Genomic DNA, 15,247 nt, shown 5'->3' with positions numbered 1-15,247 from the left:
AGAATTTTAAAATTGAGGCGTTGGTGGACCGGGATCCAATGTAGGTCAGTGAGCACAAGGGTGATGGGTGAATGGGTTAGGATTGGTGCAGGTTAGGATATGTGCAGCAGAGTTTTGGATGAGCTCAAGGTTTATGGAGGGTGGAAAATGGGAGGCTGGCCAAGAGAGCATTGAAATAGTCGAGTCTGGAGGTAACAAAAGCATGGATGAGTGTTTCAGCAGCAAATGGGCTGAGTCTGGGGCAGAGACTGGTGATGTTATGGAGGTGGAAGTAGTAGATCTTTATGATGGCTAAGATATGGGATCAGAAGTTCAGCTCAGGGTCAAATAGGCCACCGAGGTTGCGAACAGTCTGGTTTGTCCTGAGGCATTGGCCCGGGAGGGGGTGGAATTGGTGGCGAGGAAACAGAATTTGTGGCGGAGACAATGGCTTCATTCTACCCAATGTTCAATAGGAGGAAATTGTGGTTCATCCATGGTGAGGTAGAGCTGGGTGTCGTCAGTGCACATGTGGATCTTTCGTTGCGTCTTTGGATGATATCGCTCAAGGGCAACATGTAAATGAGACATAGGAGGGAGCCAAGGATAATCCTTGGGGGACCCCAGCAGCCAATTTGTGCACAGCAAGGTCCCACAAACAGCAAATTAAATGAATAGTTAAAACTGTTTTTGGTGTTGTTAGTTGAGGGAGGAATGTTGGCTAGGACACAGGCGAACTCCCTGCTCTTCCTTGAATAGTGCAGTGGGATGATTTAAATTAACTGAACAGGTTAAGTTTTCATCTGAAAGATTGCACCCTCTGACAGTGCAGTACTCCTTCATTATTGCACTAAAGTGTCAGCCTAAATTATGTACTCAAGTTCTGGAATGGGGCTTGAACTCCCAAACTTCTGACTTAGATGTGAGTGTGCTACTGATGGAGGTAATCTGGCACTGTAGCACTAAGGCTACAGAAATTGCTAGTTGGGCCCCACTTGCACCCAGTTACCAGGTTTCTCATTTTGTTCCCTTCTGAATCCCATATACACCTGCATAAACCATGCAGAGAGATTTGCTGTGATACACTCTATTTCAGAACTTTAGCATCAGTGTACCTTGATAGAAAGCTTTCATCAGATTTTAAATCAACTTCTTAAGAGACTTTCTCTTTGTACAGTTGGTACCCCTTTTGAAAATGAGCTCCTGGGAACTGTAATTGTGTGTCCAGGAATGCACACTTACCGGAATGCACACTTACCAGAACAGGACTAAAAGCACGATGAGATTTTTTACATGATTTCCCTTCATCAGCACTGACAGCTTTTCAATATTGGAGAGTTCCCAGTAAGTTCATGCCAGATTATTACAAAAGCATGTCATATGAGAAAATGCTAATTTTAGAAATTATAGCTATCACAGCCCACAAAAATAATGAACCTTTTTGCTGATGTTGCCTAGTTTAGAAATAGCTTTTTCAGCCCATAATTTAATGCAGATTTGAGCAGTTGGTCAGTCAAATAGGTAATTAAAACTTAACACCTTGCAATGTAAACTTCTAACTTTTACAGTCACCTCCACCATTTATTTGCAAAGCATTTTTGAGTTGGAATTGGAGCTTTCTGGTTCCAATTTGGTTTGTGTGTATTGGAGCAGTGATAATTTTATTGCATTAAATTGGAATTTTCAGTATTTATTTAAGTGCATTTGTTAATCATTTTTATTCTATTTTTCAGCTGCCAGATTTGAGAACATTAATTTGTGTAATAACTGTAAGATTACTGATCATTATTAAATCGTTTTTAGGGTGTGAATCTATACATCAAAAACCTAGATGACACCATTGATGATGAGAAACTGAGGAAAGAGTTTGCTCCTTTTGGTTCAATCACCAGTGCCAAGGTATGTTTACTAATTAATGGTTTTATGAGCCAAGACAGAATAACAAGTAAGGGTAAAACATTGAAAAGGATGGTGATTGCCTTTCCTGGTTAAGCTTCACTTCAAAAAAAATAGTGCACTATCCAGAATTTCATGAAAGGTCAGTCTCCCTTAATGAGCTGTTCTGAGCAGTTTTTGAAGCATGGGTAGCCAACAGGGATCTATTAAGCCATTTTGTGTGACTCTTTGAATGCTTCCTTTCGCACCCATTTCACACTCAAATCTTGATATAAAAGATAGAGAATAACATAAAGGATTCAATTAATCACCTTCTTTCTGTTCTGATCCAGCTAATCAATATACTCTGAATGAATCGCAATGCAAACTAATTAACTTTAACCTGAATGTGGCATCATATCCAGCACAAGGCCTGCCATACACGTCCAGCTCTTACGCATTAAACTGGTTCAGAGTCAAACAAAGTGACTGTTTCCTATCCGTGTTATAGTGGCCTCTGCATTAGAAAAACAAGGCGGATAGTATAGGTTAGGTTTTAAGCTACTGAGAGAAAGGGAATGGAAGAGGTGAGGGGAAAGGGAATGGAAAAATGGGGAGAATGAGTGATAGAGGCAGGAAGAGAGAGCATGCCAGTGAACATACTAGGATACTATATTTAAAACTTTTGTGGCTCTTTCGCCAGTGTACAGTTTATTTTTCTGGTTCTAGACCTTTGAAGGCTGGCCATATCTGATCTAAGGTAGGTGTTTTGTGCCAGTTCCATATCATTTTTGCAAGAGGAAAGCTTGTCAGTAATAAGGTTAAGATCAGTTCTGGCCATGTCAGTGAAATGTTCAATTAATGTGAACTCTTTTAATACTGAATGTAATCTAGCATTGTTATGCATTAATTGAGAAGTTTTAAGTTGCAGCAATTGAGGTCCAAACTTGACTAAACTCCAGTAAAGCACATTGTTCTGATCCAGCTTGGCATTTATCCTTTTATTAAAGGGTGTGAAAATGTCACGAGTGATCAGTGGTTGTTGCAGACCAGTTTGAATCCAGGTTCTTGCCAGAGTGTTGCAATGTCCATTGGACAATTTGACTTATTAATAATCTTCAAATCCAGTAAAACTGAAGGCATTGGCTTCAATATTTTTCTTTTTGACATTTTTTTCCACTCTTTTTATGAAGAGTTTGACTCCTTGCTGAAGGGAATCGCTGGATAGTGATCAGCAACAGGAATCCTGTTCTGAGACTTTATGCCAATAGTAGCTCTGCCCTTGCTATGCAGTGTCCTAGGCCCAACCATCTTCAGCTGCTTCATCAATGACCTTCCCTCCATCATAAGGTCAGAAATGGGGATGTTCGCTGATGATTGCACAGTGTTCAGTTCCATTCGCAACCCCTCAAATAACGAAGCAGTCCGAGCCCGCATGCAGCAAGACCTGGACAACATCCAGGCTTGGGCTCATAAGTGGCAAGTAACATTCGCGCCAGATAAGTGCCAGGCAATGACCATCTGCAACAAGAGAGAGTCTAACCACCTTCCCTTGACATTCAACGGCATTACCATCGCCGAATCCCCCACCATCAACGTCCAGGGGGTCACCATTGACCAGAAACTGAACTGGACCAGCCATATAAATACTGTGGCTACGAGAGCAGGTCAGAGGCTGGGTATTCTGTGGCGAGTGACTCACCTCCTGACTCCCCAAAGCCTTTCCACCATCTACAAGGCACAAGTCAGGAGTGTGATGGAATACTCTCCACTTGCCTGGATGGGTGCAGCTCCAACAACACTCAAGAAGCTCGACACCATCCAAGATAAAGCAGCCCGCTTGATTGGCACCCCATCCACCACCCTAAATATTCACTCCCTTCACCACCGGCGCACAGTGGCTGCAGTGTGTACCATCCACAGGATGCACTGCAGCAACTTGCCAAGGCTTCTTCGACAGCACCTCCCAAACCCGCGACCTCTACCACCTAGAAGGACAAGAGCAGCAGGCACATGGGAACAACACCACCTGCACATTCCCCTCCAAGTCACACACCATCCCGACTTGGAAATATATCGCTGTTCCTTCATCGTCGCTGGGTCAAAATCCTGGAACTCCCTTCCGAACAGCACTGTGAGAGAACCGTCACCACATGGACTGCAGCGGTTCAAGAAGGCGGCTCACCACCACCATCTCAAGGGCAATTAGGGATGGGCAATAAATGCTGGCCTCGCCAGCGACGCCCACATCCCATGAACGAATAATAAAAAAAAATCATTTAGCTCAGCATAATCTAGGGAACAAAGCTGGACCTCTCTGGTCTGTATGGTTCAGCTACTCATTGCCATTTAACCAGCTGAGCCATTAAGGGAGCCAGCTTAGATTGTAATTCTGAGAATGATTATTGATATTTGCCAGATAACTGTCGAAATTTAGTTTTTCCTGTGAGCGTGCATCCAACTTTTAAGTGGATTGCAATGGACCAACTTCAGTTAGTATATGGAACACTCAGCAGCTATTTGGGTGAGAGGAGATGATCATCTGCTAACTGAGATGGATTTTAACCCAGTTCTCAGCTACAAATGGACAGTTTTTAACAGATTGTTACCTGTCTAATATCATTTAGACTGTTTATCTGGAAATGCAATCTGATTCCTTGTTAGAAAGTCATAACTACTCTATGAAGCAGCCCAATACTGAAATCTTTTGGGAGAGAAGACTCCATAAAAGGCTGAGTTCTTTAATATTTTAGTTTCTAAAATAATATATACGGGGAGGGGGGAAAAGGAAGAGCATATCTTTGGGATAGAATAAATGTTACTGTCTTTTAAAGTGTTTGATTAATACTATGGCAAGCCAGTCTTTTTTGAAGGATGGAGGAAAATGAGAGAATTCTGATAGAATATTTTGTGTATGGTCCCAAAATAATTATGTTCTCGAAAGGTGGGATGATTTGTTGTATTTGTAGATTTAAATAACTGTGAAATTAAAATGTCAATACCAAATGCCTTTCCAAATTTTCTCTTTCAAGTTTCCATACTCCTCCTTAACTCACCTAACCCAGAATATGAGTAGGTGGTTTGCTCATAAACCTCTACCATGCACGAGAATAGGCCACAAGGATAGTGTATGATGAACCTTAGTTCATGACTCTGTTCCTTCCCTCAACTGTATAGCTAAGATTATAAATTTGGGTCATGACTTTCCTTGTACTTGGTTCCTACCCACAACTATGTAGCTAAGATTAGAAACTCTGAGTGTTGGGAACTGTCGTTGCAAACCTGTGTCCTACCACAGTATCTTTTTTATTGCAAGCTTTAAATATTGCTGCAACTTTGATTTAAACATGTGACATTTTATTGTTTTTAAAGGTAATGCTGGAGGATAGTCGAAGTAAAGGTTTTGGTTTTGTCTGCTTCTCATCTCCTGAAGAAGCCACAAAAGCTGTAACGGAAATGAACGGACGCATTGTTGGTTCCAAGCCACTATACGTAGCCCTTGCCCAAAGAAAAGAGGAACGCAAAGCACACTTAACTAATCAGTATATGCAACGAATTGCAGGGATGCGGGCTATGCCAGCCAATACAATCATCAACCAATTTCAGCCAGCTGCAGGAGGCTACTTTATGCCAGCTGTACCTCAGGTGAGACCGTGAGCGCAAATTTTCGAAGCCTTAACACCCCAGATAGGGAGCTAAACAGGGCAGTACAGGTTGGGAAATCTGGTAGAAATTAGTCCTGCTAGGTTCTTGCTGGTTTTGGGCCCCACTGTATATTTCGATCAGGCCTAGGATGGGCGTCTGAAGCTCCCACTCAAAGCAGGCAAGAGCTTCTTTAGCATACGCAAAAGGAGGCGGGGAAGAATGCCATACCATTTTCCAGCACATAGGCATGCTGGACAGAGCCCTCACCACACCCAGTGAAACCTGGTGGGTAGGAGGCCATGGGCGGACATGCTGGTGGAAGTCCTGCAGGTTTTAAAGGCAAGTAGCCCTTCTTGTAATTTTTTTGAGTTTTGTCTTCAGCTTAGGCTTTCATGAGCCTTGTGCTAGTTGCTTTTTATATTTTAGACTCAGTAATACCACTGTTGACCAGCTGCCAGTAACAGCAGCCTGGTGGGATGGCCTCATGTCATTTTGCATCTCTCACACAGAGACTCCTCCTTCCTAGACAGCTTAAAGGAGCAGGGCTTGAACATGATTCCTAACACCTCATCATACTATTCTTTGGTGTTCCCATGCCTCTGTGTTTCCCTGTACTTTACTTATGTGTTGTCGCGTGTTTTTTTTTTCTCTCAAATTTTCTTTCCTCTCCTTTCCTTAAGGCATTAAAACTTGCTGGAGTATGGTTCTCCAGGCACCATAAGTCCTCTGGTAGCTGCCCTGGACAAATATTGGCAGGCTACGTAGGAAGGGGGGACATCACAGCAGAACCAGATCTGCTATGACCAGAGAGCCACAAACATGTACTTTCTAACAGGAGTCGCTGGATAATGATCAGGTGCAGGAACCCTGACTGACTACACTCTCTCCCCACCCCCACCTGGTCGAGGTTGGGGGCTCTGAGACTAATTGTAGCACCCAAACTACGGCCTGGTTTGGATCAGCTAACTTAGTGCAGTTTGGGAATTAACCCTGGGACCTTCCAATCTCTGGCTTTCTACTATGCTCAGCGCTCCCTTTATCCACTGGGGTAGCTAGCTTTATTTTTGAAGGGATCTGGATGGCAAGATTTTGTCTTTAAATCCCATGTACACTGAGGCCATGAATTTAGATATGTTCAGTTATTTAAGGAAGAAAGAACTTGCATGTATTGAGCCCCTGTCACATCCTTTGGATGTCCCAAAGTGCTTTACAGACAATGTATTACTTGAAGTTTAGTCGCTGTTGTTTTGTCAGCAAATGTGGCAGCTAACCTTTGCACAGCAAGGTCTCGCAAACAGCAATGAAATGAAAGACCAGTCAGTCTGTTTTTGGAAGTGTTGATTGAGGGATTAATGTTGGCCAGGGCACCAGGAAAATTCCCCAGCTCTTCTTCAAATAGTGTCATAGGATCTTTTACATCCACCTGAACAGGCAGACTGGACCTTGATTTAACGTCTCATCTGAAAGACAGCGCTCCCTTAGTGCGGCATTGAATTGTCTGGCTAGATTATGTGCCCAACTCTCTCGAGTAGTGTTTGAACCTCTGACCTTCTGACTCAAAGGTAAAAGTGTCATCAATGAGCTCAGATTAACACTGCAAGTGTTTTCAGGATGGATTTTGTAAATTTAGAATATAATTTTCCTAAATGTTTCTTCTTAATAGTATTGAATTACTACAGATGGGGTTTGATATGAGTTCAGGTCAAATGTTTTGTGGTTTGTATCTTTATTGCCACATTTAGGCTATACCACCACCAACAACAACTACATGCATTTAAATAGCATCTTTAACATAGTAAAATATTCCAAGGTGCTTTACAGGAGCGTTATCAGACAAAATTTGACACCGAGCCACATAAGGAGCTATTAGGTCAGGTATACAAATAGAGGAAATATTAGTCAGCTGACAGTTACACATTTAACAAATAGTACAAGAGGAGGCAATTTACTTGACACTATGGTGATGGACTGCAGCTTAGGAAAAACACATTTAACTATAGTACCGCCATAGAAATAGGAAAGGTTTGTGCACATAGCAAACTTTCTGTTAAGTGGCTTCGTCCATTTATAAGTCTATATGTAATGTAGCACCTAGTTCCTATAACCAGTTCTGATTGTGTAGTGCAGAAGCTGGGAGTGCTGATGTGCCAAAGCAATGCTGAGTAAATCCAGATGAGTCTCTTCTAAATTGAGGCTTTTCTCTACAACTTTGCAATAGACATCATTATTTTTACAGAATGATTTTAGGATGTTTTTTTTTCTTGAAGGCTGCGACTCATGCTTGGCTATAGCTCCATGGGTGCAGTTTTCCAGTATCTCTGGTCTTCACCCTTGCGGTGGCTGAGATCCACTAACCTGCTAAAGGCCGTGCATCAAGCTCGAGACGTTCCTGAGTCTGTAATGCTTAGTATCACCCCCCATGTCATGTATTTACTCACATGGCCACCAGGGGACCCACATTTTAGGCTGTTTACCATGGTCCATACATGTACATTGTCTTAATTCACAGTAGCCATAAAGTCAATGTTTAATGAAGGCATAGTATTGAATGTTTTTTGGATTTCATATAGAAATAATTTGGATTTATATAACACCTTATCACATAGGTAGTCTCAAAGCACTTTGCAGCCAATGTTTTTTATTTGAAGTATAGTCGTTATTATGTACGTAAATATAACAAAAGCAACTTGCATTTATATAGTGCCTTTAATGTAGTGAAATGTCCAACGTAGCTTCACAGGAGTCTCACCAGCCAAAATTTGACACAGAGCCACGCAAGGAGTTATTAGGTCCAAAGACTTGGTCAAAGAGGTGGGTTTTAAGGAACGTCTTAAAGGGGGAGAGAGAGGCAGAAAGGTTTAGGGAGGGAATTCCACAGCTTAGGACCTAGACACCTGAAGGCATGGCCCCCAATGGTGGGGTGAAGGAAATTGGGGAAGCACGACAGGCCAGAATTGGGGTAATGCAGAGTTCTCGGAGGATTGTAGTAGGCTACAGAGATAGGGAGGGGCGAGGCCATGGCAGGATTTGAACACAAGGATGAGCATTTTAACTTCGAGGTGTTGGTGGACCCGGAGCCAGTGTAGGTCGGCGAGCACAGGGGTGATGGGTGAACGGGACTTGGTGCGAGTTTGGATATGGGCAGCAGAGTTTTGGATGAGCTCAAGTTTATGGAAGGTGGAAGATGGAAGGCCGGCCATGTAGCATTGAAATAGTTGGGTCTGGAGGTACAAAAGCATGGATGAGGATTTCAGTAGCAGATGGTCTGAGGCACGGGCATAGACGAACGATTTTACGAAGTCGACAGTCTTGGTGGTGGAGAGGATGTGAGGTTGGAAGCTCAGCTTAGGGTCAAATAGGATGCCAAGGTTGCAAACCGCCTAGTTCAACCTCGTAGACAGCGGCCAGGGAGGGGGATGGAATCGGCGACGAGGTAATGGGGACTTCCCGTTCGCCGACCTCCCCCCAGCCCTCCTGATCGCTGACCTCCCCCTGCCTGTTGACGGGGATCATTCCCAAGCTTACCTGGCTGCGGCCTCCTGCTGCTGATGTTCCCTCCCTCCCATCCACCGCCGGCCAAATGCCAGACGGGAGACCGACCTTAAAAATGTTAATGAGGTCCTGCCATTAAGATCGGCAGGACCTCCACGCTCCCCGCGCCACCCTGTATATATTGGGGTCAATGGCTTCAGTTTTCCCATTATTTAATTACTGAATGTCGAACAAGCAGTGAGACAAGTCAGAGTCAGCGGAGGGGTCAAGAGAGGTGGAGGTGAGGTAGAGCTGGGTGTCATCAGCGTACATGTAAAATCAGACGTGTTTTCGGATGATGTCGCTGAGGGGCAGCATGTAGATGAGAAATAGGAGGAGGCCAAGGATAGTTCCTCGGGGGACTCCAGAGGTAACGGTGTGGGAGCAGGAAGAGAAGCCATTGCCGGAGATTCTCTGGCAACGACTCGATAGATAAGAATGGAACCAGGAGAGGGCAGTTCCACTCACCTGGTCAACGGAGGAGAGGCGTTGGAGGAGGATGGCGTGGTTAGCCATGTCAAAGGCTACAGACAGGTTGAGAAGGATGAGGAGGGATAGGTGCATCACAGTCACACTCACATAGGATGTCATTTGTGACATTGATAAGGGCCGTTTCAGTGCTGTGGTAGGGGAGGAAATCTGATTTGGAGAGGTTCAAACTTGGAGTTGCGGGAAAGATCGGCACGGATTTGGGAGGCGACAACACGTTCAAGGACTTTGGAAACGAAAGGGAGGTTCGAAATAGGCCAGTAGTTTGCAAAGACAGAGGGTCAAGGATGGGTTTTTTGAGGAGGGGTGTGAATACAGCAGATTTGAAAGTGAGGGGGACAGTATCAGAGGAGAGGGAACCATTTACAATATCAGCTAGTATAGGGGCCAGGAAGGGAAGTTGGGTGGTCAGCAGTGGGAATCGGGTCGATAGAGCAGGAGGTGGGTCTCGTGGACAAGATGAACTCGGAGAGGACATGAAGGGAGATACGAGAGAAACTATACGAGTTTCGGGCTAAGGCAGGGGGAATTTGGCTTCAAAAGGTCTTTCATTCCCAAAAGTCTTTCATTTTTCTGATCCTTCAAATCAACTGTTTGGCAGATATTCTAGAAAAGGTTACCTGAATCAGCTTGAATTTAGCTGCTCGATGTCTGCAATGCACCTGGGGCTTAGTTTGAATGTGCAGAAAGTGTTGAGTATAAAATCTGTCTTTACATGTGAATTTGATACTAGGAAGTTTTTCCCTGGAGGAAATGAGTAGAGAGAGTATTGACTTTGTTTTTTGGGATAGAAACAGAGCCTGATAGGATGAGATACAACTACATACAAGCTGATGCAAAACACATTTGATTTGGACCAATCTAAGGGAGGTCCTTGTGAAATCTTGGAACAGCTGTGAAACATTCATAATGCCTCTGGTCACAGTAACCTATATTTGGTTAAGCACTTTTTCCCCCCAGAATCATTATCGATATATACAGTGCAACTGCAGAACTAGTTTGTGCATGTAGCCTGTATTGTAGAATCATTTTCATACCTAGAGTATAATTCAAACTTTCCATATTTTATGCCTTCTGAGGAGGAGTATTTTTGCATAGTGGTATGATTTTTATATTCTGCTTTTGGCACTGCACCAGTCAAATTATATTGGAACTAAGCCTGCAGTGAGTAAATTGACCCATAGTTACCAGGAGAAAAGTTTATGCGACCAAGTTAGCGAAACAAATGACAACAGGGTGTGCTGATCAAGGGAATAAGCAGCTGTTGAAAAATGTACGCAGTAATTAAAATGGAGAGAAATGAATGAACAACACAACTCTGGGATTTATTTCCTGTTAAAGTAATTATTTTTAAAATTTTCTAGTGGTTGCAAGCTGCAAAAGAAATGTATTGCTGAAAGGATTAAGTGGGTTCTGGTTTTATTCTAGGCACAAAGCAGAGCTACCTATTATGCACCAAATCAGATGGCTCAGATGAGACCCAGTCCACGTTGGCAACAGCAACAAACCAGGCCCCAAGGTAAGCTTTACAGCAGTGGTAGTTGTCTTGATTACTTGCTTGATATTTATGAGGCATTTTGTATATGAAAAGGACATTGAATGTTACATATTCATTAAATTCCAGGGACTGAAGGGAATGTTTTTCACTGAAGGTTTTTTCCTTCTGTCAGACTTGAACTTCTTTTTAAATAGACTTGCTCACAACCGCTAAGTTGTAAGAAACATTGTTTTTCGGCATTATTAATGTTAAAGCAGAGATTTCGTCAATGCTTCAGTGAGTTAAATGCACCACTTGGTGTGGTACTGATGCTTATGGATCAGGGAAGTCACAAGTTTGATCCCTTAGTTGATCTGAGTTAGTCTCCCCCCTCCATTCCTGAGATTTTCTAAGTTAGGCATTTTAGAGTGGGGAGCAAGTGGAGGAAGGTATTTTCTGGCCCAACTTCCGACAGCTGTTCAACGTGTTCGTTGAGAAATGGGAACTGGTAGCCTACAACTAATGTGGTAGGTAGCAACGACTTGTTTTGGAAGATACCAGCATGCCCAGCCACCCTATTGGTCTTGGGCACTGGAGTATTTGAAGCAGTTACCCCATAAGTCTCCCCTGGAGATAATCAAACCTGGAGTAGGTGGGAAGGGAAAATGAATTCATATTATTCCCAATTAATTCAAATGCTGATTTCAGTTACTGGTATGTGCCAGGCAATGACCATCTCCAACAAGAGAGAGTCTAACCACCTCCCCATGACATTCAACGCCATTACCATCGCCGAATCCCCCACCATCAACATCCTGGGGGTCACCATTGACCAGAAACTTAACTGGAACAGCCATATAAATACTGTGGCTAAAAGAGCAGGCCAGAAGCTGGGTATCCTGCGGTGAGTGACCAACCTTCTGACTCCCCAAAGCCTTTCCACCATCGACAAGGCACAAGTCAGGAGTGTGATGGAATACTCTCCACTTGCCTGGATGATGCAACTCCAACAACACTCAAGAAGCTCGACACCATCCAGGACAAAGCAACCCACTTGATTGGCACCCCATCCACCACCCTAAAAGTTCACTCCCTTCACCACCGGCACACTGTGGCTGCAGTGTGTACCATCCACAGGATGCACTGCAGCAACTCGCCAAGGCTTCTTCAACAGCACCTTCCAAACCCACGACCTCTACCACCTAGAAGGACAAGGGCAGCAGGCACATGGGAACAACACCACCTGCACGTTCCCCTCCAAGTCACACACCATCCCGACTTGGAAATATATCACCGTTCCTTCATCGCCGCTGGGTCCAAATCCTGGAACTCCCTACCTAACTGCACTGTGGGAGAACCTTCACCACACAGACTGCAGTGGTTCAAGAAGGCACCACCACCTTCTCAAGGGCAATTAGGGATGGGCAATAAATGCTGGCCTTGCCAGTGACGCCCACTTCCCATGAACGAATTTAAAAAAAAACTGAGTTCTTGACTACTATTTGTGTTACAATTACGTATCTCTAATTTGCAGTTGTAAAATGTTTCTAAATATAACACCACATTTATTGATGTTCAGTAAAATATCCACATTAACCACTGATTTATTTAGTTGTTGAATTGTAATCTGGTCCTGGGAAGGCAACAGACTGTGGTGCCATGCAGTCTTCAATATTGTTGCATGTTCATGTAGGTTTTTGATTTGCAAACCTGGATATGTGACTTGTGCACAAGTGCGATTGATCTTTTGAATTCTAGTGTAAGACAGAGGTATAAATTTATCCTGATACAATCCTGCAGATTTTAGGGTAATAAGCCAATCATTCATTAAATAAACATTCCTTCAAATTCAACATTTTAAACACACAACAGATTTTAAAATATAATCTAAGCATTTATTCACAAGTTGCAGCTATACAGTGCCTTTAACAAAGTAAATCTCCCACTGTGCTTCAAAGAGAGAAATGAGTGCCAAACAATTGTAGAAGAGATGACCAAAATCATGCATATATGTTTTGAGAATGCTTTTGTATGCGGGTAGAGAAGTAACATCGTGGAGAGGTTTCGGTTGGGAGTTCTCGAGAGTAGGGCCAATATGGCTGAGGGTTCTGCCACCGATGGTGGAGTAGATCGAGGGAGGGATGTATAGAGCTTAAGGGCTGAAGTGCAAAGGCTGGAAGATTGCAGAAGTTTGAGGGTGATTTGTAAAAATGGTCAAGTGTTTTGAAAATAATTTGGGAGACATAGTTTGATGCGGACAGGGGTGATAGGTAGGCAGAACTTGGTGTAGGACGGGATGTGAGAAGTGGAGTTTTGCATCATTGGAATTTATGTAGGGTACAGCTCAGGAGGGACAAGTTGAGTCTGGAGGGAATGAGCATGAATTAGGTTTTCAGTGGCAGTGAGTTAAGGCAGGGGCAGCCGTTGTTGTAAAAGTGGAACTAAGCGGTTGCAATGATAGATATGACATTGGATTTGAAGCTCAGTTCAAGCTCAAACATGGCACAGTTCTGGTATCCACTTCCCTCCCTGATTCTGCTGCTATTATGTTTCTTTGTTTTTGTCCAACGCAAGAAAAATAATACCCATCTATACATACAATTGGTAACAAAATTCTGAGATGTAGTCATTTCTGAGACCTCTGCGCATGTAACTGTAATTGAAGATTTTTCATTTGCTACCAAAATAACTAACTTAAAAAATCAGCAAAGAACACGGATACTTTTGTCTAAACTCTAATCTTTCTCATTTGTGCATGTTCCAGATGGTGCTGTGCTGGGCCTCAGAAACCTGAAGTATATACTTTTTTTAAAAAAAGGATGATTTGATTGCTTCCATTGTCAGTTCTTTGTTTCAACAGGGTTCCAAGCCATACCAAATGCTCTTCGTCAGGGAGGTCCTAGGCCTTCTATGCGTCACCTAACGCCAACAGGCAATGCTCAGGGTCCTCGGGGTATTCCTGGAGCACAGAGAATGGGTAAGAGTTTATGTATTTACAAAGCATGTTGTAGTATTAGTGCATCTGCCATTATCCTGACAAACTGAGTAAAATAATTTGCAGTGTCAGTTTGAGGAGTGCATTAATGAAAATTGGTAAAGAGAAGAAAGTTTCCAAATTTACTGAATCCTGAATTAACCACACATTTTGTCTAATCCAACATTTTATAAACCTGACAATAGTTGCTTGGTTTTACTAACAGAGTGCCCATTACCTGGCGTGGAAGTTGCCATCCTTACCTATAGAAGGAGAGAATGGCACACCATAATTATAGACACTGGTCTTTTTGTCTAACTCCAGGGAAATCTAACTTGTGGCTTTGTTTCAGGGTTATCTACAGCTCAGAATCTGGCTCATCGTCCTGGAATTGCTGGCCCAACACCACGAGGCGTTCCACCGTACAAATATGCTCCCTCTGTCCGCAACCCGCAGCAACCAGTAGTGCAACCTCAAATGGCTGTACAGCAGGTACAATAAGTTCATTAAGTTTCCCTTCATATATTGATAGTGAATTACCCTAATTGAATGCAATCCTTGATTCTGTACTGATTATAAACTGGACTCGTCTAATCTGTTTTGCATATTAGTTACTGATACAATATACTAGCTAGCTAACTAACTGAGAACCAGAGTTACCAAAATAGTTATTGAATCAATCTTTCATCCTTTTCAATAGCCTTGATAAGTTCACATAGAAGCATGAGCACATTTAATTCAATAAATGCTATGAATTTACATAATCTGTAGATGTATGAGGGAGAATACATGATCATTAATGTTAACTAAATGTGCTAATATTCAGGAGGTAGATGTTTGCTTAATCATCATATCCAGAGAGAGGTCTCAAGCAGAAACCAGATGCAACCAGAATGTCAGGAAAACTGGAGAGAGGGGAAGAGTTTGCTCATGTTACTCTTGCACATTCCCTTGGTAACCGGTCCAAGAGTTGCAATATGGAAGCTGGTTCTGGTTGCTTGTCTATCTTTTGGTAATAGAATGGTACTGGCAGGAAGTGGAAGAGAGAGACAATTTGGCTAACTGGTGACCATGATTTTTCTGTTTTTTTTAGCCCTCTCAGTCTGCAGTGCTTGTACAAGGACAGGAACCTCTGACTGCCTCCATGCTTGCTGCAGCCCCTCCTCAGGAACAGAAGCAGATGCTGGGTAAGTGAAACCTGAAGCACCTCTGCCACTTGATTGGCAGAGCAAAAACTGAATGAATGAACAAGTATTACTTTGAACTTCCAAATGTAT

General features: G+C 43.0%; 1 protein-coding gene and 1 non-coding gene across 8 annotated transcripts in view; both read left to right on the top strand.

The window, feature by feature from the left end:
- The window catches only part of LOC137342605 (polyadenylate-binding protein 4-like), a 378,766-nt gene that overhangs the window by 25,549 nt on the left and 337,970 nt on the right, over nt 1–15,247 (top strand). For 4 of the 7 annotated variants that reach the window (XM_068006610.1, XM_068006612.1, XM_068006609.1 and 1 more), the window contains 6 exons: nt 1,783–1,878; nt 5,227–5,499; nt 10,948–11,038; nt 13,857–13,973; nt 14,323–14,462; nt 15,064–15,157. In XM_068006610.1, the coding sequence (XP_067862711.1) occupies nt 1,783–1,878; nt 5,227–5,499; nt 10,948–11,038; nt 13,857–13,973; nt 14,323–14,462; nt 15,064–15,157 (811 nt within the window). Of the gene's footprint in view, nt 1–1,156; nt 1,324–1,782; nt 1,879–5,226; nt 5,500–10,947; nt 11,039–13,856; nt 13,974–14,322; nt 14,463–15,063; nt 15,158–15,247 lie in introns of those variants that run through there. The other 3 variants (XR_010967302.1, XR_010967300.1, XR_010967301.1) reach the window with 2 other exon arrangements.
- On the top strand, nt 7,587–7,719 carry LOC137343889 (small nucleolar RNA SNORA55). The gene has a single exon (XR_010967925.1). It is a non-coding gene; the product is annotated as a small nucleolar RNA SNORA55 (small nucleolar RNA).

This window comes from Heptranchias perlo, chromosome 26 (assembly GCF_035084215.1).
Source record: "Heptranchias perlo isolate sHepPer1 chromosome 26, sHepPer1.hap1, whole genome shotgun sequence".
Classification (NCBI taxonomy): Eukaryota; Metazoa; Chordata; class Chondrichthyes; order Hexanchiformes; family Hexanchidae; genus Heptranchias; species Heptranchias perlo.
This window is presented reverse-complemented; position numbering and strand designations above follow the sequence as displayed.